Source organism: Wolffia australiana, chromosome 7, assembly GCF_029677425.1.
Source record: "Wolffia australiana isolate 7733 chromosome 7, ASM2967742v1".
Taxonomy (NCBI): domain Eukaryota; kingdom Viridiplantae; phylum Streptophyta; class Magnoliopsida; order Alismatales; family Araceae; genus Wolffia; species Wolffia australiana.
The window spans coordinates 14,712,747-14,738,598 of record NC_135841.1 but is presented as its reverse complement, the minus strand read 5'-3'; the positions used below and the strand labels follow the sequence as shown (position 1 = coordinate 14,738,598).

Sequence of the window (25,852 nt, the reverse complement as noted above, 5' to 3'; positions counted from 1 at the left end):
ATAAATGTTATTGGTGTAGTAAAGTATTGACTAGAATGATACGTGGGCCTAGAGGGTCACACGCACAAGGTCACAAAGACATTGGTGGATATATTTTACTTTGTAGGGTTTTTGAGAAAAACCTTTAGAGAAATATAAAGAGGGAAAGAGGTCTCATTTTAAGCACCCATACAAGCCTGATTTGAGAGCCCCTCCCTTTCTCCATTCTCTTCTCCACTCACGCAAGGGAGAGTGGCTTGATGGTGAGGAGCTCTTCTAGATTTTCAAGAAGAATCAAAGAAGAAGATGTGGAGATCCAAGCGCCGAGTGATCGCGTGGATACTTCTAGAGGTCGGACTCGTGAACGACTTCAGAATGATCTCGGAGTAGCAAAGTCAAAGGGTGGAACGAATGAGTTCCCCACAAGGTACAGTCAATGTTTTATTTTGAAGATCGATTGTGAATCGATCGACACGCTTTCATATCCATATAAACGTGTTTTCCATGGATGAACCATGGCACCGAGCCCAACACATACCCTCGCATGATTGATCCATTGAAGGAAACTATAGTTGGAACCATGCTTATTCAAAGCATGAATATCCATCCTCACCATGGGATAGGTGTGATTCAGCAAATGATTATTAGATATCGCGCTCACAATACACATATTCACATATCCAACAACCCCTGACTACTCAACACCTCTTTATTATTATGAGGATGATCATAGCCAATACCTAGCACCTCATGGTTGTCCTCGTGATTATCACCAAGATTTACATTCGAGAAAGGACTCGTTCCATACACTAGTTGTGATTACTCATATGGGGACGTTTTTCAAGGTTGTTTTTCCTGTCATACGTAACGGGACGCCGCAAAGAGTGACGCGTGACTCGAATGTGACAGATTTTTCCAAAATTATAGGATGTGTGATGGGACGGTGACGTGATGAAATTTTCATCACATCATCGTTCGTCACGTATCGTCATCCGTCCAGTCACGTTCGGAGCGCCATGTCTGAGATGTGTCGTTCCCTAGTTGGGAGGGGGACATGGAAGAATGTACTAAAATTCCATTTTATGATATTTTCTCAAGCTTAGAACTTCCATTTTATTTTCCTTTCCCGACGCCACATGGAATTCGGTCGCCAGGGGTGTTTTGGATTCATTTGTCGAACTCTAATTTGCAAATAATATAGTTTTTTCTCTTTCCCAAAGTGGTGTTTACGAAACCAAATACAGATGTAAATGTAATGCACGTATGAGGTCGGGATTGGTTTTTCGTCTCAGGACAAATAACCATCCCGTCTGCCGGGTTTGGATGGCAAACATTGTGAATGTACCAAATTTCTATTTTATGATTTTTTCCTCAAATTTTAAAACTTCTATAAATCAGAACAGTTTTCCAACCGGACAGTTCCCAGACAATACTAAGGGACGTATTATGGGACCAGAACCGTCCTGAACCGTCCAACCATTACAAGAAGAATAGAAACCGATGAATGAATTGCTGATTAGTCTGAAATTGGCAATATTATGGTTCGTCATCCGGCATCCATCCACCCGGCTCGCGGTTCAATATTATGCCCGTATAGTTCAGGAACGCAGACGGGACGAAAAAATAGTCCCGCCCGATAATACATATTTCCAGGGTAAGTTCAGGGACCACCGGACAGGCGGTTTTGTCCCGTGGGACGAAAAAACCGTCCATCTGAAGGTCTCAGACGATGGATGGACGGATGTGGACGAAAAACCGCCGGATTCACATCCGACAGTTAAGATCTCACCACATGGCCGGATGTGGACGAAAAATCTATATTAATATATTAAAAATATCAAATGGGTTTTTTCGTCCGCGACGAATTACGGGACAAAAATTCGTCCCTGGAGGATTGGACGGGACGAAAAACCTTCCCGGTATGATTGGACGGGACGTTTTTTATCATTGGATGAAATTCGTCCCCTCCTCCGTCCCTGAACTTACCATGGACGTCGGACGGTCCGGAACTATAACTGCCCGTCTCTAAGCAACCCGTCAACCGTCCGCGAACCCTATTTATTTTTAATTTACGGAAATTGCTTAAACCCCGAGAGAGGATAGAGCGGTCGTTACAAATCCATGCCCTCTCTTCCCTCGTTCAGAGTCAAGGGGAGGAGCGACGACGGTCGATCGGAGCAGCCGATCTCTCTCGCCAAATCGTTACTCTCTTGGTAGCTGTGGAGGATGATCTCTGCAGGGCCGGGGAATTCTGTCTCGGGATGCTTATTCCCAAAGACCTTCATCCGTCTGCCTCTTTCTCGCGTTAACTTGGCTCCTTACAAGGGCAGATATCGTGGGTCTAGGCTCGCTGGGAAGAGAATTTCCGAGCTTGGAGTACTCTTTTGCGCTCAGGATTCCGTTTTGGTATCCGCCGGTCGAGATTCGGCTGAAGAGGACTCTGAATCCGCTCAGCTGTTTGAGGTAAGGAGTTAAACGAGGTTGAAGGTTTTTTTTTTGCTTCCAAAGATGACTTTGTCTTAATTTTTTTCACTTATTGTGTCCATTTGTTCTATACATTGTACGAGTTTTGTGCTGGGCACGCAGAATAGACGTCCCTGAGGATGTGATCTTGGGAGATGCTCTTTTGATCATGTGTGTCCTCAATCAGTCTGTCATGCTGATTCCGTGCCAAGAATCGCCACTGGCATCAATAAAATTACCATGCGTTGGATGTTGGGTCGCTTCAATAGAACATAGACGTTTTTACAGCTTCCGTTATACAACAAAGATTTGGTATTGCTGCATGCAGACGTATGTTTGTCTCATGATTGTAATTTTTTTGCAATGTCGATTCATTCTTGAATCACTTTTGTGTACTTTTATGACTGACTGGAGGAAAGCTTCGAGAAAGTTATTTGTGCCTTGTGTTCAGTTTTTTTCCATTGGCATCATCCGCTGTTCGGTTATGTATCGCTTCTGAAGAAAATTTTTGTGCTTTCAGAAACTGAAGGATGGAGAGCGAGAACGCGTCAATAAGTTGGAAGAATTCGAAAGGAAGGCCGATGTGCAGTTGGAGAGGCAACTCGTTTTAGCTTCTTCTTGGAGTAGATCGTTGTTGAAACTTCAAGGAAAATTAAAAGGAACTGAGTGGGATCCAGAAAATTCACACAAGATTGATTACAGCGAGTTCTGGAGGCTCCTTAACTCGAACAATGTGCAGTTCATGGAGTATTCAAATCTCGGTCAAACTGTCTCTGGTGAGTCCTTTTTTCGGATTTGTGTGAATATAAAATTCATCAATTCTCATCACAGCCAAAAGATTTATGACTTACCTTGGTTTTTACAAAAAACATACGCACTCTCCATGTAAAGAAAAAATTATTACCCAAGACGAGGATTCTTGTTGTAATATGATGTTATTAACTTGCCTCCTTATCCATGCAGTTATACTACCGTATTATAAAGACGAAAAAAAAAAGGGTACAATAGATTCTAGCAGGGACATTGTTTTCCGTCGGCATGTTGTGGATAGAATGCCAATTGACGCCTGGAATGATGTGTGGCAGAAGCTACACCAACAGCTAATACACGTCGATGTAATTAACGTAAATTCAGTTCCTGCTGAAGTGTACTCTACTGTTGCTACTGCTGTCATCTGGTCTATGCGATTTGCCCTATCGGTAGCATTGTACCTATGGATCGATAACTGGGCAAGACCGATCTATGCTAAGCTGATTCCCTGTGACTTGGGAGCTCCTGAGAAGAAAGCTAGGATGCCTTTGAGACGGCGTGCTCTGGGATCCTTGGGAAAGTCCCGGTGAGTGGTTGAGTTTTTGCTATTAACTTCAATTCGTATTTTGTTTTATTTGTTTATTTTTTTCGATGATAAGTTATGATTTACTTTCTTATAATGATTACAAAAAATGATTTACTTTCTTATGTTAACAGGGCAAAATTCATATCGGCTGAGGAAACTACGGGTGTTACATTTGACGATTTTGCAGGACAAGAATATATAAAAAGAGAGCTACAAGAAATAGTTCGAATCCTGAAAAATGATGAGGAATTTCAAAACAAGGGCATTTACTGCCCCAAAGGAGTTCTACTTCACGGGCCGCCTGGAACAGGAAAGACTTTACTCGCTAAAGCTATCGCAGGAGAGGCTGGACTACCTTTCTTTGCAGCGAATGGAACAGATTTTGTGGAGGTATGCATGACTTTCCTTTTTAATGGGAAAGAGTGGCATATGGCTTTTTTGATGGTCTTTCTCAGCAGTGCAAATTGTGAAGTTTCATGGCCTCTCGTCTTTGCCTACTCCTTAATATTGGCTTTCACGAAAAGAAAGCATGTGATTAATTATATTTATTGATGAGATTTATTATGCGTGAATCTTCAGATGTTTGTAGGTGTTGCTGCAGCAAGGGTTAAGGATCTCTTCTCGAGTGCTCGATCTTATGCGCCATCCATTATATTTATTGATGAGATTGATGCAATTGGAAGCAAGCGCGGTGGCCCTGATGTCGGTGGGGTAAGATTGATTCCTCAATTTCATGATTTTATCACGATACCAGCCTAGAACCAGAACCTGTTCTGGACTTTGATTGACATATGTGAGCTTCTATTTTCTATTTTTATTTTGCGGAGAGACTGCAAACTTCATTCGTTATTGATTGCATTTACTGCAGGGCGGTGCTGAGCGAGAGCAAGGCCTGCTTCAAATCTTAACGGAGATGGATGGTTTCAAGGAATTTACGTCACAGGTATAATGGGACTAGTTTATCAATGCCGTCAGGGCGAGGGCTTAATTGTAATTACGCTGCTAAAATCAGCTTTTCAGGTACTAGTGATTGGCGCAACAAATAGATTAGATATACTTGACCCTGCTCTTCTGAGGAAGGGCCGGTTTGACAAGATTATTCGGGTCGGTTTACCTTCAAAAGATGGCAGACTGGCCATACTGCAGGTACGATCTTGAATATTCTTGTTAAGTAATTTCGTATTTGAACCCCTGCATGTTATCTACTAACCGGCACAATAAATGTCATAGGTTCATGCGAGGAACAAGTTTTTCCGTAGTGAAATGGAGAAGGAAACTCTTCTCCAAGAGATTGCAGAGTTGACAGTTGATTTCACGGGTGCTGAGCTGCAGAACGTCCTGTGAGTGCCAAACATAAAGTCTATATCTAATAATAATAAAATCAAAGTTTCGCTGAAATGCTGGATTCCACAATCAAAAACCTCAAAAAAAATTGAAAGATGATTGAAAGAGAAAACCTCAAAAATTGATTGCAGCATTTGTCACCTTTAGGATCTTGATATTTTTTTTGAGTCATCGGCAGGAACGAGGCAGGAATTTTGACAGCCAGAAAGGACCAGGACCACATTGGGCGGGAAGAATTATTGGAAGCATTGAAGAGGGTATACATTTGTACTATTCCATTCAAATCGATTTGCATAGTGAACTTGATACAAGGGTTACTTCTATTTTTCCCTTCATTATTTTCTTCAAAAACATTTTTCCCCTTCATTATTTGCAGCAAAAAGGTACTTTTGAAACCGGTCAAGAAGATAGCACCGAGATTCCTCATGAACTGAATCTGAGGTTGGCTTATAGAGAGGCATCTGTTGCTGTTCTTGCGTGTTACTATCCAAATCCCCACCGTCCATTTGCTGAGGTCTGTAGAAGAAAGGCTTCCCTTACCTTGTTTTCCCCTATTTCTGTTGTGCCTAAGACGCTTTTCTCCTTTTACAGACGGATATAAAAACCATCCAAAACAAACCAAATATGCGTTATGCAGAAGCATCAGGAAAAGCCTTCTTGAAGAAATCTGATTACGTTGCCTCGATAGTGCGGGCCTGCGCACGTAAGTTTTATGCTGTTGGAATGTCCCTGGTTTTCTCTTAGATAAAAACCCATTTTATTGTGACATAAAATTGACTTGAAATTTAATTATATGCAATGTGACAGCAAGAGTGATTGAAGAAGAGATATTCGGCATCGAAAACTTGTGCTGGATATCTGCAAAGGCAACCTTCAAGGCTTCAAGGCTTGCGGAAAAATTAATTCTCCAGACGGGGATGACGGCGTTTGGAAAAGCTTTTTATAGAACCCAGAGCGATTTAGTGCCAAATGTGCGTCATCCTTTTGATCGTCAATTACGTCAGTTAATTCAGAAAGTAATGATAGCCTTGGGCTTATTTGCAGCTTGCGCCCAAATTGGAAGCGTTACGAGAAGAATACATGCGATTTGCTGTTGAAAAATGTAGGTCAGTGCTTAGGGAGTATCGCTCTGCAGTGGAGACGATTACAGGTCACAAATCTGACTCTTTTCCTCTCATCTTTGATGAAATCCAATGTCTTTTCTTCAATTTTCTAACTGCTAAAACTTAATAATTTTTTTGGCGCTTTGATTGCTTTCAGAAATTCTTCTAGACAAAAGGGAGATCCAGGCAGACAAAATATGGGAGGTCTATAATAAGGCCCCGCGGATCCCTCAGGTAAGATGGTTTATAACCCAAATCTAGGGTTGAGGAGATGGACGAATTTGTCATCGTCATTGTCATCTATGCAGATCATCATTACTCTTGTTACTCGTCAGCAGTTAGGATAAGGCTGATGATTTCATAGCTGCAGACAAATGACAATGATAGTTACGATGATGAGTTGTCAACGTCATTGTTTCCGTGTCTCGGATGGATGACAAAGTCGATGATGACTTATCATCCTCAAGCTGAACGCCTAGAGAGAGAATGGTGAGATGGAGTCACATTTAGAGGAAAAAAGTATATAGTATATTTTTTTTTAAAGCGAAAAAAGAATACTTTATTCACCATCCCATCGGCATCATCCTCTTCATTCATCCGCTGCAAGGATGAAATAGCTGCTGAAAATTGAAATGGACGATGACGCATTGTCATTGTCATCCTGACCACATACAAATGGCAAGAATGATTTTTAATTTGAAAAGTGAAAATGGCAAGAATGATGGCGACTTGTCATCATCATCTATTCCACTGAAACCTACCGAGCATTTTGGTCAGACTGACCTATTTTATTATCTGATCGTCCTTTTTACTTTGGTTGAACTGTTTGTTTCTATGGAAGCCTCCTGTGCACCCTGTTGATGAGTATGGAGCGCTTGTTTATGCTGGAAGATGGGGTATCCATGGAATTTCCCTCCCAGGAAGGCTCACCTTTGCCCCAGGGAACGTGGGATTCTTCACCTTCGGGGCTCCCCGGCCAATGGAGGTTTAACTTCTTGCCGTATACTAACCCAAGCTCTTCAAACGTTATCCTGAAATGTTATTTTCCTTTTTTGCCCCCAGACCCAGATCATCAGCGATGAAGCTTGGAAACTAGTGGATGACATTTGGGACAAAAGAGTGCAGGAAATCTCAGATGAAGTCTCAACGGAGATCAAAGAGGACACCACACCACCGCAACTCTTGCTTGTCGATTACATCCTCTAAACATTTTTCCTCGCGTCTTCATGAAAAACGGTAAAGGAACTTATCTGATTCTGTGGCAATTGTTCTTATTCATTGCTTCCTCTACGAACTTGTCATCATCATTTTCTGTTATGATTCTCATGAGAGTAGTGTTCATGCCAGACTCAGGATACATGGATTATAAGAGGAAAACACCAGGGAAAAGGTCAGAACAGTAGGCTAGAAAAATGAAAACGGGTACCTGGTTGATGTTAAGAGTAGGTTGAGGAAAGTATCAATGGAACTTAAGATACTCCATTGTGAGAAAGAAAAAGATGATAGGCTAGGAAATTATTCAGATAGGTATATGATCCTTAACATGATGTTAGGATATCGGAGACCTTGCAAGTTTTAATAACACGCTCTTGATTTTTTCCTCATCTCCTGTCTCAGGTGGAGAAGCTGCGTTCAGCATCCGGCGCGGATGCACCTTGGATGCCATTTCATTCTGGTACTCCATCAAAGCAGGGGAATCACTTGTCTTGGAAATATCTTTCCTGGACTGTGCGCTGGATAGGAAAAACCATTCTCTCGGTTGGATCCTGTCACTGCTTCAAAGATATATAGATGCCTCATCCATCATCATGCAACAGCTGTTCCAGGTAGTGGCCAATGAGAACTGGTTTCTGTAAGAATATCTGGCCCTTCGTCCACACCCCCCCCCTTCTCCCCCCGGCCTGTTATTTCCTCATTCTTGTGTCATGATCATAACTGAGTTGTCTGAGCTCTGTAAGAATCTCCAAATCTTTCCCCCTTGTTATTTTCATATTGGCATGTCATTAAGCTAACAAGATCATTCACAAAATGATCATGATCCTGTCATGCCGTAGTATCTCTTCTGGGATTTGAACCTGCCACCTGACTCTGATGCCATGTTAGATTCAACTGTGCTACCAACTGTGCTAAAAGATACAACTTTTCCTCTTTAAGCAGGATGTTGTGCTTCAATATGTAGGATTTTGGCTAGCCCATGCAAAACCTCATAAATCTCGCTCCTCTTCTCATGCCTCAAGTCCTTGGCCATGAACTCGTGGACCTGGAAGCCCACCTGGATGGAGCTGCACCCGGGTGTCTTTTCCAAGCCATCATGCCACATGGCGCCCCGGATGCTCGCCACGTGGTCCCACTGGCCCGCCGCTGCACTGTTATGGGAGATCAGGACCCGGCATCCAGCGGTCAACGGCTCGACGGCCGCCATCTTCCGACCCAGCAAATCAACAGCTCCGGCATCTCCATTCCACCGGCAGGGGCTCAGGAGAGCCGCCCAGACGGCCTGGTTCGGGTCAATGGGCATGCTCTCAACGAACCTGACCGCCTCCTCGGTCCTCCCCGCCCGGGCCAGAAGGTCAACCATGCAACCGTAGTGCTCCATCCTCGGGTCAACGCGGAACTCCGCCACCATCTCCTGAAAGAGCCGCTGCCCTTCTTCCACCTCTCCGCCGTGGGCGCAGGCCGAGAGCAGCGCCAAGAAGGTGACGTCATCCGGCTCCACCCCACGGCGGCGCATGTCGCCGTACACCTTCAACGCCGCCCGGCTGCGGCCGTGCACGCCCAGCCCCCAGATCATGGCCGTCCAGGAGATCACACACCGCCTCTCCATCTCCATGAACACCCTCTCAGCGCCGGCCACATCACCGCACTTGGCGAACATGGTCAGCACGGCGTTCCCCAGCTCGGTGGCGCCCCCCAGCCCGCTCTTCTTGGCGAAGGAGAGCACGCAGCCGCCATGCCCAAGCGCGCCCAGCCCCCCGCACGCCGTCGCTGCCGCCACCAGCGTCACCTCGTCTGTTCTGCACCCGCCGTCGTCCAGCATCTCCCGCCACATCCGTAACGCCTCTCCGTAATTCCCGTTGGCGCAGTAACCAGAGATGACGGCGTTCCAGGAGACGGTGTTCTTCCCCGGCATCCGCCTGAAAACAGCCGTCGCCGCTGCCATCTCTCCGGCCCCGGCAAACCCGGCCACCATGGCAGTCCACGTCACCACGTCCTTGACCTCCATCCCGGCGAAGAGCTCCACCGCGGCCGCCACGTCCCCAGCCCGGCAAAGCCCAGTCAGCATGCAGTTCCACGTCACCACGCTCCTCTCCGGCATTTCCTCGAACAACTTCCCCGCGGCGGCTACCTCCCCGCGGAGCACGTGCGCGTGGAGCATGCAGTTCCACGTCACCACGTCCCTGTCCGGCATTTCATCGAACAACCTCGTCGCCGGGGCCGCGTCGGGGGCGGACTTGGAGTAGAAGCTCAGCAGCGCGTTCATGACGAAGACGCTGGACCCGCAGCCGTGGCGGACCACCTGGCCGTGGACGGCGCGCCCTTCGCGCCACCGGCTAGCCATGGCTCGGACCAAGAACGTGAAGGTGAAGCCGTTGGGGGAGAGACCCTTCTCTCTCAACCGCCCGTAGGCTGCCAGCGCTTCTCCCCAGCTCTTCCTCTCGGCGAAGCTTCTGATCAGCTTGTTCTCCGCGACCAGGCTACAGTTTCGCAGAAGCTTCTCCGCCATTGATGGCAAGGTCGCAGAGGCGAGCTTTCCTCCGGCGACAGCACGCGGTCTATCTCACGACGGGCGGCTCCGACTCTTCCATTTGGTGTTGGCTTCTAAAAGGGTACCTCGGGGAAGGCCTTCTTCAGGACGCCCTCGCCATGATGAAGCCAAGCTTCCCTAGTGAACGAAAACGGGAGGTGCTTCCTCTACTGCTCAAGGCCTGCGGTAAGCTCAAGCTCCTCTCCCTTGGAGAGACCTTTCACGGGGTTTTTCTGAAAGAAGGTCTGACTACCGAGCTCTGCGTCGGGACGACGTTGGTGTCCATGTACGGGAAATGCGGGGCCGTGGCCGACGCAAGGAAGCTGTTCGACGAAATGGGTCAGACAAACACGGTCACCTGCAACGCCATGATCGCCGGGTACTGCGACGGACGCGACGTGGCCGCCGCTCAGCGGTTGTTCGACGAGATGGCGGATCGGACCCCGGTGACGTGGACGGTGATGATGCAAGGCCTCGCCAAGGCCGGGGACATGGCCGCCGCCCGAGAGCTCTTCGACAGAACGCCGCCGAGGATGAAGACGGTGGTGACGTGGACGGCGCTGGTTCAAGGCTACGCCGCCAAGGGCTTAATGGCGGCGGCGAGGGAGGTGTTCGAGGAAATGCCAAGCAGAAACTTCTTCGCCTGGTCGTCGATGATCGCCGGGTACTTCAAGGCCGGGTGCCCGGACGACGCCAGAGAGGTGTTCGATAGAATGCCCGAAAGGAATCTCGTCAACTGGAACGCGCTGATAGCGGGGTACGCGCAGAGCGGGTTGTTCAATGAAGCGATCGACTGCTTCCGGAGGATGATGGCGGAGGGGTTCGAACCCGACGAGGTGACTTCGGCGAGCGCGCTGTCGGCCTGCGCGCAAGCCGGATCGCTGGAGCTCGGCAGAGACATCCATGGCTTGATCGAGAGATCGTCGATCACCGTCAACCAGTTCGTCCTCAACGGGCTCGTCGACATGTACGCCAAGTGCGGAGATCTCCCCGCGGCGGAGAGAATCTTCAGGAAGAAGACGAAGAACAGGAAGAACAGGGCGTGCTGGAACGCGATGATCTCGGGGCTCGCCAGCCATGGAAGAAGCGAGGAAGCTCTCGGTCTCTTCTCGGAGATGGAGGGCGAGGGGGAGGTCCCCTGCGGGGTGACCTGCCTGGCCGTTCTCTCCGCCTGCTCTCATGGCGGATTCCTCGAACAAGGGCTGGAGATCTTCGCCAGGATGGAGACTAAGTATGGGGTTGTTCCAACGGTAGAGCACTACGGCTGCTTGATCGATCTCCTGGGCCGGGCTGGAAGAGTGAAGGAAGCTTGCCAGGTGATGAGAACGATGCCGATGGACAAGAACGACGCCATCTGGGGGGCTCTTCTCGGGGCCTGCCGCGTTCATGGCGAAGAACAGCTCGCCGAAGAGATCGCCTTGGAAGCCGGGCTGCGATCCAGAGACGACGACAGGTTCGTTTTTCTCGCTAACATCTACGCGGCTTCCAGCAGGTGGGAAGAAGCGGAGCAGATGAGGAACCAGGCGGGGAGGAAGATCCCCGGCTGCAGCTCGCTTACTTGAACATCTTACAAGTGTGATTACAGATCCTCTTCAAAACCGCCTGAAAATGTTGGGTTTGCCTTGGATCAAACGATTCGGAAGGAATCCGAGATCCTCTTCAAGTCCTTGTAGTGCTTCTTCCATTGGAGGCCTGAAAGGGAATGGGCGATGACGTGAGATGGTACCGTTGGCTGACTAAAAAGAAAAATAAAAATAAAAAGAAAAAAATAAACAACTAAAAAAAGAAAAAATAAAAAAGTTAAAAAAATAAAATAAAAAAGAATAAAAATAAAAATTTTAAAAATTAAAAAGCTAAAAAAGGAAAAACATAAAATAAAAATGAATGAAAATAAAAAAGTTTTAAAAAGAAAAAAAATTAAAAATAAATTAAAAATAAAATTTAAAATAAAAATAATAAACAAATAAAAATTAAAAAATAAAATAAAAATTAAAATTAAAATTAAAAATAAAAATAAAAATAAAATAAAATAAAATAAAAATACAAAAATTAAAAGAAAGAAAAAATAAAGAATAAAAGAAAAAATTAAAAAAAGAATAAAAATAAAAATTTTAAAAATTAAAAAGCTAAAAAAGGAAAAACATAAAATAAAAATGAATGAAAATAAAAAAGTTTTAAAAAGAAAAAAAATGAAAAATAAATTAAAAATAAAATTTAAAATAAAAATAATAAACAAATAAAAATTAAAAAATAAAATAAAAATAAAAATTAAAATTAAAATAAAATAAAATAAAATAAAATAAAATAAAATAAAATAAAATAAAAATAAAAATAAAAATACAAAAATTAAAAGAAAGAAAAAATAAAGAATAAAAGAAAAAAATTAAAAAAAGAATAAAAATAAAAATTTTAAAAATTAAAAAGCTAAAAAAGGAAAAACATAAAATAAAAATGAATGAAAATGAAAAATAAATTAAAAATAAAATTTAAAATAAAAATAATAAACAAATAAAAATTAAAAAATAAAATAAAAATAAAAATTAAAATTAAAATTAAAATTAAAATTAAAAATAAAAATAAAATAAAATAAAATAAAAATACAAATACAAAAATTAAAAGAAAGAAAAAATAAAGAATAAAAGAAAAAAATTAAAAAAAGAAAAATAAATAATAATAACCGTTGGCTGACGATGAAGAAAAAACAGGATGAGAGATGTTACCGTTGGCTGTCACGTTGAAGAGGTAGAGGCGGTTTCCGGCAGCGGAGGCGGTGATCAGGACATGGGGAGGCTCCAGCTCGAACTGGTAGTATGTTCTTCCTTCGTACTGTTTCACGTCTGAACTTAGAACTTTGCCTTCAACGTTCTCTCCGATCACCTCTGGGCCGAAGGCGTTGATCACCTTCCCCGGAGTGCCTATCTTCTCTATGGTTGCATCGCCCTCCAGATCTGTACATTTAAAATTCTTAGGAATATTGCAATGAAACTTACTACTCATTAAAGATGAAAAGTAGCTCCCTTGCTATAAGCTATAGCTTTTAGCTAGACATGGTTGTTCTGTTCTGTTCGTTTTAAATGAACAAAAAATTCACACATAAAAACCACACAAGGCCTTTTCTTTGTTCTGTTTTTTTTTCAAAAAGGAACAAAATTTGCACATTTGCACAAATTCGCACATTCGCACGAAACTAGAACAAAATTCGCATAAAGCGAACAAAAGAACCGCATACGGGTCTGTGTGATGTTCTGTTCGAATTTGTTTTTGATCTGTTCGGAAAACCGAACAGAACGAACAATTTGCACAAAAAGAACAGAACTACCATGTCTACTTTTATTTAGCACAGTTGGTAAGCGCTTGAATCCAACCGAAGAAGATGCGCGTGTTGTCACCTGAGAACCGAAGAACAGGAGCTACGATGACAGAGATGCGGCCTTGTTTGGAGTTGGCGAATCTGAGATCGATCTCGGTGCCGCCGAGGTCGGCGATTGACACTGGAACCTGGGAAATCAGTCAGGTTTTGTTGCTGATCGTTTGATTATGTTCCTTGATTTATTTACCTCTTCCCATCCTTCAGGCACATCAAATGCGTAGGGAATGATCGGGCTCCAGCCAACACCGTGTCCCCCCGACTTCTCATCCGGCCTCTGGTACGTTCTCCAACCTGTCTGAGTATTTATATAAATAAAGTACGTAACATGCAAGCATGTCTGAGTAACATACGAATAAAGTTTATAGCATGCATGCATGAAGTGAATTACAGAACAAGAATGTCGTTCTAGCTTTTCCTTGGGATTATGAGATGGGTTAGTTCATCGCTATAGTGCCTGGTAATCAGACATTGGCTCGAGGCATTTTGTCTACCCACCTTGCAGATCCTTGAACCGATTACCATCTTTCAGCTAACCAACAAGGGATAGTACAGATATATTCAACTGTTGTCCCTGGACTATGCCTTTCAGCCTGTTCATAGGCCATGACATGCGTGCATGCATGTCCGAGCATCATATGATTGAAGGTCACAGCATGAATGCATGTCTGAGCAGCGTTTGAATAAAATTCATAACATTCATGCATGATTAAGTAGTGCATGAATTAAGTATATTACGTGCATGTATTTCTCAGTTGCATATGAATAAAGAACAAAACAAGCATGCATGTAACCAACTTTATTGATATGCTGCTTAAACATCCATGCATGTTGTGAAGCTTATTGATATGCTGCTCAGACATGCATGCATGATGAGCTTTATTTGATATGCTGAGAAGCAGACAAATAAAGTCTATAAAATGCAAGCATATCTAAATATTTCACTACAAGAGAAAACACAGATGTAAGAGAATTGATTCTGATCTTCCAAAACGACAAAATCTAACCCTAAATAACTTCCAGGACTTTGAGAATAATTCAATGAGGAGATTTGCAACATTCTCAGCCGATCAAAATCCAAAACAAATCGCTAGATTTTTTGAAGAAGTAGAAAAAAAGGGATATGTACATTCCATTGAACACTCAAATCCCAATATTCTTAAACCGCGATAATTTCAGCAGGATAAGATTGAGAAAAGGGGTTGGAATCGGACCATTTTCATCTGGCTCGGATAAGCCTGGGATTCTTCCCGCAAGAAGGCCCTGTGTGACGGCCAACCCTAGTTTGGGGAAACCCAAGGCCGCAGAAGAAATCAAAGACAACCCGGAGAGCAGAGCCGCTCTTCTTTTCATGAAATCCTCCTGAACATCGGCATCGTTTCCCTTGGCAGCGATCCTCCTCCCATTGCCGCTCGGAGATAGTTTTGAACTGATGCTCAGGCCCAATGAACAGCGTCCAATAGCGGCAGCAGAAGCCATGAACTTGGGCTGCCGCTAATCCTGAAGAAATCAATCGATCTGCCAACAAGGCTGGAAGATTGAATTCAGATGTCGATCAACTACGCCATTTCAGCGGCGTCTGTGGTAGACGTTGGTCCCCCTCTGGCTCGAAGATCCTGTGATAGGCGTTGGGCCGCGTACTCTCGAGTGCCATGGGAGAGCCGTGGCCGTCGGATTTCAACGGCTGAAGTCCGGCGGACTTTCGATTGTTTGTTAAAATGCGTGTCCGATTAAATTACTCAATTTAATGGCACTGAATTTAACGGCATGTATTTTGTGATGTGATAGATATGCATGTATAATTTACTCAATTTAATAGTTATTTTTACTTGTTTATGCATGCGATAAGGTGTTGATGATAATCCTAAGATTTTTTAGTGATAATCAATTTGGGAGAAAAGGTATGACTTTTAGCCAGTTATTTTTATTCACATTTTCTTAGGCTCAAAGTTAAGACGAATCTTAAAATTAAAAAAAAACGTTTGCTTCAGATTACAGATTTTTTTTCTTGTTCATCAAAGTTTTCTGTAGCATTTATGCCTATCTAGTTTGTCTTTCTTCAATTTGGCTTTATAAGTAAGCCTGATAAAATATGCCACACGTGCATGCTAATTTAAACCCTTTTACATGACTCTTTCAGTGGCGTGATATATTTTCAAGTATAATATTTTATCCACTATCCGTTTTCTAGGTCCTGTACAATAAAGACAACTTTTATTGAAAATAATTATTTATCATTAAAGAATATTTGAGTAAGTAGGCTTTAAAATATGTTCATAACTTTGATCCATTTTTAAAGTACTGAGATAAATTTTGATGTTTTTATAATTGGCTTAAAGGATCCAACTATTTTTCACATTTTCTAACTTTAAAAGATAATCATAATTGTTTATCTATAAGAACGTTTTAAGCACTTGAACACAAGTTGAGAGGTCTGTGAAAAGATCGTTATATTTTCCAACCCATCTTACAATTGTTTTGTATAGTACTTAGTTTGATCTACCTCAATTTTTTTTATTAAATGGTTCAATAGCTTTTACACATAGGTAGCTTGTGCTAAATCAATTTTTCTTTAAAATTTAAAATTAAGCTTAATAAAATCTCCCACACTCCGATGCTCATTAAACTAGTTTGCATGTCTACCTGAGTGAGAGTGGCGGGACCACCAATGATCCTCCATAAATATATGTAATCCTTGGGCCCTATTTGCCACAGCTCCACCCTCGAGATGAAAGACCAGAATGGCTTCAAGCTCGGATCTCATCCTCCCACTCCGTTACGTCTATATCCCATCTCTTGTGCACCATCCATGAATCCTCCTTAGAGAGCAGCATCTCCTTCGAAGCAACCACTAAAATCCTAAAGTGATCGATTACATTAAGTAGCAGAAAAAATCTAGGAAGCCTTGCTCCTTCTCGGTCACCTTTTTGCATTGCCCACCACTGAGATGGTTTCTCTTTTCTTATAGTGGCACCTCCTAGTGACCTTGGTGTCCCTCTATATCTATTCCTTGAGCTAGTGGCTTAAGTTTACTGTGGATCCTATATTTATGCTTTCAGTTGTCACTTGTTTCACAAACAGTGTCTATATTTATGTGGTATTACTCTATTAAAATTTACATATTCTCTTTCTCCATTCAGCTGCCTCCCTCTTCATCTCTAATTTTCATATGTCCTTTTTCTTGTGGACAGGGAGATATTTCTTCACAAAGAATCCCCATGCCAAGTGTGTTGGGTTCTATGGCCGTGACCTGGATGAAAACTAAATGCTCTATAGCGGAAGACTTAAAACAAAATCGTGACGGCATAAAAAATATGAAACAAATCACCTAGGCACATATCACATTCGTGATTCCTTCGATCATCAAGTTAGTGGTGTGGAGTTTCTCATGTGTGCAGCCTCTAGCACATCAAATTTCTCGTTCACGGTGATGAGCTCCGTCCATGCTCTATAATCGTTGTTACGCTGTCCATATTGAATCGTGAAAGGAGAGGTGCTACTAAAACAAGGCAGAACCTTGGTTTGATACCACTGTTGGGTTCTAGGGCCTCGATCTTGATGAAGAACTCCAAATGATGAAAAAAACAAAATACTTATAATGAAGTCCATGAATATGTGAATTATGATGAGATCATAGTATGGAGATCACCAGTCTTTAATAGGATTGGACATTTGGGACCGAGGACAGGTTTGATCAGACCAAACCGGGATTGTAGGTCCTCCATTTCAGGGTGGACCGATTGGTCAAACAAGTATAGATCCAAGGGACAAACCGGAAGTAAATTACTAAATATTTATTTAATATATTTTTGTAAAATTTTAAAATATCAAGTCCAACTCCTGGATAGGTTTCAATTGAGCTCAAAATATCTGCCATATATTTGACCATTTGTAGGCACCCACTTGATGTAGAGGATATTTAACATAACCATGACCATAAATTTTCTACTTTGTCTTTGACTAGTCAACCTGACCAGACTGGGACCAGTCCGAATCGAACTGGGACCAAAAGAAGAATGGTTCGGAACCGGACCGAAGTGTTGGTAAGGTTTAGGTCTTTTTTAAAAACTCAGACCAGACCGTAAGTGTCAAAACCTAGTCTTTAAACATGTGTTCTTAATATTCCTATTCGAAGGATACTTGAGAAGGACATTGAAGTAACCATATAGAATAACACTATCTAGCCTCACTCATATAATGAGTATGATCAGTTCCGTAGCCATTAGTATGGAGACACTAATGATAGATTGTGGGTGCTCTTCAGTGGAAAATTTTCACTGAATGAATCCCTAAAAGGTACTATACCAAACTTGTCAATTAGGTTGATTCATGTCACAGTTGTGAAAGTGGTCCTCAGATTTGAGACACCAAAGACGTCTTGTGGACGGACTGTTGTAATTTGAGTATGGCCAACGAGTCTCTAATCGTGGATTCTAAACGGTCATAGTTTGGGTGCATCAAAAAGTTCATGAAGATGATTGGCGGTCAAGATGGGATCGTCCACCCTTGATACAAGAGGCGACAGCTGAAGGAAGACGTTGCGATGAAGTCCTAAGCCAAAGCAGTGAAATACTAGAGAAGAGTTATCCGATGATTTCCAAATGCATCAACACTAAATTGGATGATCGATTAGTGTTTGAGAGTTGATCATACCCTAAGTCGTCCTAGGAGCATCAAGTGGATGAGGGACTATACGTACACGGAAACCGATGGTGAACATGTTCCAAGAGTGAGTCGATACACACTCCTTCGTATCTTTTAGAGCACGAGGTGTAGCTTGGCACCCGACGTGTTGGAGACTCAACCTATCGATTGTGTAAAATCAATATGGCGTTAATTAATCTATGTGACGATATAGTTAATTAATTTGAAGGCCAATAAAGGTTATTGGGCTGCTCGAGTCGTTAACTAGACTGATACATGGGCCTAGAGGGTCACATGCAAATGGTCTTTGTGTTGGGCCTAGAGGGTCACACGCAAATAATTAATTAATTTCTGATTTAAATGTCAAAGAATTCCATAAAAATCATATTGTGACTCATAAAATTATCTTCTTTCAGAATTTGATGTTAGAAAAATATTCAAAAATTTATAAAATCCCATAAATTTGGAATATCATTTTAAAAATAAATTTAATCATTTTATGCATGCTAACATGCATATATAGTCAAATTAATGAAAATAAATATGTAAATATGGTCATATTAAACTACTAAAATGCATGTTATTAGCAACCCACTTGCGCATGACACATATGAAAGGTGCTCATGCATGTAGACAATGTTTTCCGTAATCCAGAATCATCTCATCTTGCCCGCAACAATACATTGATAAGATGAATGGCTTATGGGTCATCTTTTAGCACTGACTTGATGTTGTCTAGAATATTCCCTTGGATTTCTGAAAGAGCAACCACGAAGGCATACAGTAATTTATGGCTGAGCTCGTCTATAACTTGGTTGGCGCACCCTGGCTTGTCCTTCAGATTGAACTTATGTCTTTCAACTACACCCTGACTATGTCCTTTAACTTCCGACTTTCGTAGGCCACCAAAAGCCCTTCTTGTATCAAAATGCCTTCGAGAGTGTAGTTGGATGTGTCAGATGTGCACTGCACATGGTTTGTCAAACTCGGGTAATCAGAGCACTCACTCACTTGTAATTTCCCTCTTTAAGTTATCCATGGCCTTCTGACATCGCCCTGCCCAATTCCATTTTGTGTCCTTCTTTAACAAATGCGTAAATGGTGCAATTAGCTAGGAGAAGGCCTAGTGAGCTTGTAATAATAATTGACTACTCTGAGGAAGGAGCAGAGCTGTGGAACCCCTTTTGGTGCTGCACAGTTGTGGATTACACACACTTCTATGGATTAGTGTTTAGCAGATGCGTCAATGGTGCAACTAGTTGCCAGAGGAATTCACATTTCTATGGATTGAGCCAGAGATGATGCTCTTTCAACTTGGCTAGCACTTTCTGCGGGTACCTCGCAAGATTGTACAAACTTTGAATTTACAAAATGATATCATCCAAGTATACCACAAAAAATTGTGGATATACTCGCGAAAGATTGAATTCATTAAGCAATAGAAAGTCATCGAAACATTGGTGAGCCCCAAGGGCATTATATTAAACTCAAAAGAGCCATAATGCGTTACACATGCTGTCTTCATCTAATCCCCCTCCTTGATTAACACATGGTGATACTTACTTTTGAGGTCCATCCAAAAGAAGAAACAAGCTTCCCTCACCTGGGTCAAAGAGCTCCCCTACATTTGACATCGGGAACTTGTTCTTCACAATGACTTTGTTGAGCACCCAATAGTCCACACATTGGCAGAGAAATCCATACTTCTTCTAAAATAAACAACATGCCAAACAGTGCCTTAGAGGGTTGGATCAGCCCCAATCCAAGTACCTACTAGAGTTATTTCCTCAACTCCTCCAACTAAGCTGGGGGCATTTTCTAGGGCGCACATGCAAGCGAATGAGAACTAGGCAGTGATAAGCCAAAAAATCACGTAAAATTACGTGGTCGTTGCGCTTTTTAGACTTATGCAATAAATTTATAATTCCCTTAATTACTAAATAAGAATATAGAGCAAGCAAGGGGTCGATCCGCAAGGAGGCAACAATTCAGAATTTTCAAACAATTTTTATGAATCAAGTCAAGTAATTTTGAAGTTTGCAATATTTAATTCAATTAATATTAAATAATATTCTTAAAATAATCAAAATTAAGTAAAACTTAATTTTGATTTCGGTCAGATAATTCCAGATAAGAATATTATTATTATTTTAAGCTCATAAAAATATAAATTATTAATTTCCCAATTTAATAAAATTTATAATAATTTTCAGAATTAAAATTGGGAATTTAATAATCAAGAAAGTGATTTTTGAATTGGAGTTCAAAATGGATGAATTTTCGGTTCAAATTTTATTTTTGGGTTTTTTTATATATTAAATTAAATTCTTAAACAATAAAAACTGAAATCTAGAGAGAGAAACAAATCAAATTAACCTAGAGAGAGAAAGTGAAGAAATTGGGGAAAGCCCCAATTTCGACCCTAAATTAAAAATGTAATGAAGCATAAATGTCCTAAAATGATTAAGAATTAATTATCAAAAGTCAGATCTCGAATCCAAATAAAAAAGAAGTGCTGATGCATTCAAAACATGAATCTAGGGCATGTACATTTCGCCCATGCCAAGGCGTTTTCGAATCGTTCTAGAAGATGATCAAATACAATTCAGAAACTTACAAATTTGATAAAGAGATTCAGATCTGACGACTTCCAGAATGCCTCCTGTGTCCTTCCTGGCCAATTGCTTGGGGAGAGCCTCCAAAAGTGAATTTCGCCTTTTTTTCTGACCTCTATTTAAAGATCCAACCGTCCAGATTGTAGAGGAGGAAAAGACGAACCTGCCCTCAAAATTTCAGCCCAATCGGAGTTGTAGATCTCAGGATATCGCAGTTTTAGTGAGATCAAATGTGGGCCGTTGGATCTCTTTTATTTTCTCTAAAAAATCAGAATTTCCTATTGGCTGGGCTTGATTTTCTCGCTTTCCGTGTTTCGGGACACGCGCACCCTCGTTGTTCGCGTCGGCCGCACTTTTTCGCTGCTTTTTAAGAAAACAGAAAAGGACAAAATAGTGCTTTTCCTGACTTTTCTATCTTCTCTCTCTTCCGCCTTTGTTTTCTCTCTCCTCTCTAGCCGCTCTTTCTGACTTTTCAAATCTCTCTCCTCCTATTAAATATCTTTTCTTCTCTCTCCTCTCTAGCCGCTCTACTCTCTCTCCTCTCTCTTCCGCTTTTCTCTCTCTCTCTTTTAATCACTATATTTGACTTTTCCTATCTCTCTCCTCTCTTCTCTCCTTTCTTATTCAATTAATATATCCCTTCATTCGCCCGAATTACGGGCGAATCACGTGGATATTCATTTTAAATGCATTTAAAATGCAAAATAAATAATCAATATATTATTTAATTAAATAAAAATCATTTCTTGCCTAAATAATGGTCAGAAAAATTCAGAAAAATTCATAAAAATATGGGAAAAATTCAGAAAAATCAGAAGATGATTTACTGACCTTAAACCAAGCAAATAAAATCATGTAAAAATATTTCTTCACTGAAACAATGTCAAATTCCATGTAAAAAATGATAAAAAATATGAAATAATAGAAAAACGACATGTTAACTGATTTCAATGTATTTTATCATGATAACATGCAAATATGACCATAAAACACATAAATAGAATGTATAATTCAGTAATTAAGTATATTAATTTGCATGTTATCAGGCAGCAGCTTGATCGCGTGGTCCACATCTTGCTTGGGTGGCAAGCACGCCAGTTGCTCCACATGCCTCGCCCCAATGAACTCCCACATTATGTCCATGATTGCTCACAACACTCTCCTAGTGACAAAGTTGGAGCCATGGTCACGTGGTCAAATTTGGAGCTAAGAACAATGCTTAGATTAAACGTGCAATTGCCGCAACTCTTGGGCAGGAACGGTGGTCAGCCTTCACTTAGGCAGCAGAAGTCTCTTTGAGAATGCTTTAGATTTCTTAGGGGTTGGGATAAGCATGTAGCATAACACCGAGGCATTTTTTTACCACATGTGTAAATATACATTAGATGCTCCCTTGGGATGAGCTCACAAGGACATCATTATCTTTTAAATTCTTAGAAAATAAATTAGAAGCTCTAACGATTTATATTGAACTAGAGAGTGAATTGACAGAGGAAGAAGACAACAAGATTGATTCCCTGAGGGCATATCTACAAAAAAAGATAAATGAAGGGTCTCTTTGTGCTTTAGATTGCTCGCCATGGATCCCTCTCGTCTCGACCGATGGGAAGGATGAATCGCATCGAGTTAGTGGGGAGGGATGTGCCTCTTGGTTTGTTGGTGATGTGGCAGAGACATGGTCCCCCACCATCTTCCTCACCAATCTAAGATACATTTAATTATAGCAAGGGGAATGTATACTTTTCAGCATTATAACATCATAATGTTTAATTAATGGATATGTGAAAAGGTAGGCTCAAGTGTTGATTTTGACAGCGAGACTCCCTGGTCAAACATTGATGAAAGTTGGCCATATTGATCTGGGAGTGCCATGTGGAAGGGCTCTCGCTCAATGGATCAAAGGTACAATGGGCATAACAGGTTGATGACCAAACTCATAGATACAAATACATTTTGTAGAATAGGATATCTGATTAACCAGAAATTAGGGTTAATTATATTTTCTGAGGTTTGATTTATGAAATTTTTTCTGTAATTTTTAGTGTGTGTGTAGAGCAAGGGTTGAATCTATGGAGAGCAATTATTACAGAGGTGAATTTTTAGTTTATTTATTTTTTAAGGAAATTTATATATTTTAAGAAGGAAATCTAATTTAATGAAATCATACCATTGAAAATTAATTCAAAGCAATTCTAGGAAGGCAATAAAAAATTACTCCCATTAAACATAATATACAAATTTTATATAATACTTTATAGAGTTTATAGCATTTTATAGTAAAATAATAATTAATTGTAATGAAATTTACCTTAACCAAGACTTCAATAGCTCCAGTTGACAGAGAAATGTGGTAATTGACAGGTCATTAACTACATGTCAATGGCAGAGTGTTGAAATGCCCGTGTCGTTAGAAGTGACTATGAGCAACATGCAGTTTTCATGTCCTAGCGACAGTCAAAACTCCCAAGGATGAGCTCAGAAGGACACCATTAACTTTTAAATCCATCGAAAATAAATTAGAGGGTGTAAAGGATCATATTGAACCAGAGAGTGAACTTAAGGAGTAGGACGATGAAGAGATTGATTCCTAGGGCCATATCAAAAAAAAAAGAGGGATCTCTTTGTGCTTTAAATTGCTGGCCAATGACCCCTTTCATCTTGGCCAGTGGGAAGGCAAGATCATGTCGAGTTAGTGAGAGGGCACGTGCCTCATGGTTTGTACATTTAATTCTATCGAGGGGAAGGTAGAAAAAAACTCAGCATCGTATCATCATAATCTTCATATTATATACGATATCACTTCTTCAAATTTGTATGTTCATGTGAGGCCGACCGGGGGTCGGGTTAGTCTTTCAACAAAAAAGATGGTGTTGACGTATTTATTATACTATTGGATATGGAAATCTTAGTCTTCCAATATCTCTATTTAAATCTTCAATGCGACCCCTCTTTTATTTAGTGGGCTATATGAGGCCCTCTTGACAACATGTTCAAAGTTTCATTGTGGGTTTTTCCAGGTCCATCCATGGTGAAAAAAAATTGAACATTGAACTCATTAGATGACCCACTAAAAAATAAAATTTATGGTATAGACAAACCCCTCCACCGCCTTTTCTCCAAGTCAATACTAAAACCAATTTATGCCTTCTTTATCAAAAAAAATAATTCAAAGAGATAATACCATTCCACCAGAGGGAAGGAAAAATAATTCTAACTCTTCACAGGGTGTTGTTATCCTCTTCACAGCCATCCTGCACCACCCCGGCGGACGTGGCAGCCGCCCTCCTCTCCAGCTCCGCCACTAGTCCACGTAAGCACTCCTCCGCCTCCCCACCCATGAGCAACTCCGCCACGTCAGCCGGGGTAATATCCACCTCAGCAATCAGCCTCCGGACCTCCTCAAACGCCACGTGGCTCTCCACCCCGAGATAGTTCTTGGCGAGCACCTTAAACGCCTCGAACCGGCAATAGGAGAGCTCCACGTGTAAATCCATCCTGCCACGTCGGATCAGCGCGGGGTCCAGCTTGTCCACGTGGTTCGTCGTCACCACCACTATCCTCTCGGCCGCGCAAGCCGACCAAAGCCCGTCGATGAAGTTGAGAAGCCCAGACAGGGTAACCCGGCTTCCGTCCTCCTCCGGCGGCGCTTCCGGCAGCGCCGCCGCCGCCTCGGCGGGGACGCGGCGGCGCCGCCCGGCGGGGCCGCCGGCGAGGTCCAGCGAGCAGTCTATGTCTTCGACGACGATGATAGACTTGGGGGTGGTTTCGATGAGGAGGCGTCTGAGGGCGGCGTTATCTTTAACGGCGGTCAGCTCGAGGTCGTAGACGTCGTACTCGAGGAGGTTGGCCATGGCGGCGACGGCGGAGCTCTTCCCCGTGCCAGGTGGCCCGTAGAGAAGATAGCCACGTTTCCAGACCTTGCCCACGCGGGAGTAGTACTCCCGGTTGTTCTTGAAGGCGAGGAGGTCTCGCACGAGCGCCGCCTTCTCGGCGGGGTCCATGGCCAGGGTGTCGAACGTGGCGGGGTGCTCGAAGGGCACGTGGCACCAGGGGGAGGCGGCGCCGCCGTGGCCGTTGCCGCCGGCGCCGCCGTTGCCGTTGGTGAAGAGGCGGCGCTGGCGGCGCGCCGCCAGGATCTCGTTGCCGCGGCGGACGACGAAATCGAGGTAGTCGGTCTGGGCGAGGCGGCGGTGGCGGCGGTGGAAGGAGAGGACGTAGCGGCGCTCGTCGGGGGGGGAGGAGAAGAGAGAGAGAGGGGCGGACTTGGGTTTAGAGAGAGAGGAGCGCCACCAGAAGGGGTGGCCGTGGAAGAGGTCGGAGACTTGCTGGTTGTGGTCGAGGGTGAGGGCGAATTGCGCGGAGTTGTGCGGAAGCTCGGCGAGGAGGCGCCGCGCGGAGGAAGAGCAGGCGGCGGAGAGGTAGGCGGAGATGGCCGCGAAGGCCGGGTTGCGCTTGAAGCGGTGGGCGTCCGTGTATTCCGAGAGGGAGATTTCCACGAAGGGGTAGAACTTGGAGAGGAGCTTCTCCGCTTGCTCGTGCGGGTCGAAGTTGAGGGAGAGATACGGGAGGACAGAGCGCAGGGTCATTAGAAAGAACATCAACGTCGTTATGGCTGACCCCAGCCCCCACCCCACCCCGCTAACCCCTGCTGTTTGCTCCCACATCCTCTCTTTCTCTCTCTAAACTCTGTGCCTCTCTTTCTTTCTCTCTGCCTCTCTCTATTCGCTCTCTGTACCTCTCTGTAAGCTCTGTTTCCTCTATTCTCTCCCCCCCTCTCTATTCTCTCTGTCCGTGCCAATCTCTACTCTTCGTCTCCCTCAACTCTCTCTCTCTCTCTCTGCCCTCTCTAAACTCTGTCTCTCTCCATTCTCTCTCTTTTCTCTGTCTCTCCCTCTTTCCCTCTCTCTCTCTCTCTCTCTCTCTCTCTCTCTCTCTTATAGGCCTCTGTATCTTCTCTCTATCTTTTGGTAGTTCATCTTCTTCTTAATCTTCTTGGTTATTTATGGAGTGGAGAGGTGAGGCTGGTTGGTGAATGGGAAAGAAGGAAGAGTCCTTTTGTCGAAATAGTCGGCGAAAGCTTCGCGGCGAAGAGAGGGCGTTCAACGAAGTCGTGGCTGTTTGACGTTGCACGGAAATGGAGTCTCGAAGATTCCGCTGTGAAAACGTCCGTGGAAGAGCGTTCAGACTTGTGCAAGGCGGTCAGCGTTCGGAAGTGCGTTGAATCGTGGCTCCCCCACCCCGGCCTACGACGACTGC

General features: G+C 43.0%; 4 protein-coding genes and 1 pseudogene across 5 annotated transcripts; 2 read left to right on the top strand and 3 right to left on the bottom strand.

Moving 5' to 3' along the window:
• The first annotated feature begins 2,078 nt into the window (after positions 1-2,078).
• On the top strand, positions 2,079-8,215 carry EMB3144 (AAA-type ATPase family protein). Its single transcript, XM_078578823.1, has 17 exons — positions 2,079-2,442; positions 2,963-3,218; positions 3,406-3,778; positions 3,910-4,168; positions 4,358-4,489; positions 4,647-4,721; positions 4,799-4,924; positions 5,009-5,118; positions 5,301-5,379; positions 5,499-5,636; positions 5,714-5,825; positions 5,930-6,093; positions 6,167-6,272; positions 6,383-6,459; positions 7,067-7,210; positions 7,288-7,461; positions 7,843-8,215. Exons 1-16 carry the CDS (start codon positions 2,206-2,208, stop codon positions 7,429-7,431), a joined length of 2,532 nt encoding a protein of 843 aa, XP_078434949.1. The 5' UTR covers positions 2,079-2,205; the 3' UTR covers positions 7,432-7,461; positions 7,843-8,215.
• A 159-nt stretch (positions 8,216-8,374) lies between these two features.
• On the bottom strand, positions 8,375-9,949 carry LOC144705954 (pentatricopeptide repeat-containing protein At3g29230-like). Its single transcript, XM_078578825.1, has one exon. It carries the CDS (start codon positions 9,947-9,949, stop codon positions 8,375-8,377), a length of 1,575 nt encoding a protein of 524 aa, XP_078434951.1.
• A 2-nt stretch (positions 9,950-9,951) lies between these two features.
• LOC144705953 (Pentatricopeptide repeat (PPR-like) superfamily protein) lies at positions 9,952-11,648 on the top strand. Its single transcript, XM_078578824.1, has one exon. The coding sequence runs from the start codon at positions 9,952-9,954 to the stop codon at positions 11,530-11,532; it is 1,581 nt and encodes a 526-aa protein (XP_078434950.1). The 3' UTR covers positions 11,533-11,648.
• On the bottom strand, positions 11,483-14,954 carry LOC144705955 (thylakoid lumenal protein (Mog1/PsbP/DUF1795-like photosystem II reaction center PsbP family protein)). Of its 2 annotated transcripts, none has more exons than XM_078578827.1 (5): positions 14,552-14,954; positions 13,528-13,631; positions 13,360-13,468; positions 12,691-12,918; positions 11,483-11,662 (listed from the first exon to the last, which is right to left on the bottom strand). In XM_078578827.1, exons 1-5 carry the CDS (start codon positions 14,814-14,816, stop codon positions 11,598-11,600), a joined length of 771 nt encoding a protein of 256 aa, XP_078434953.1. In that variant the 5' UTR covers positions 14,817-14,954; the 3' UTR covers positions 11,483-11,597. The 2 variants fall into 2 exon arrangements, with proteins under 2 accessions (XP_078434953.1, XP_078434954.1); XM_078578828.1 differs by having other exon boundaries at positions 13,528-13,635; positions 14,552-14,695.
• An 8,770-nt stretch (positions 14,955-23,724) lies between these two features.
• Positions 23,725-25,582, bottom strand: LOC144705520 (AAA-ATPase ASD, mitochondrial pseudogene; annotated as a pseudogene).
• Between the last annotated feature and the right edge of the window lie 270 nt (positions 25,583-25,852).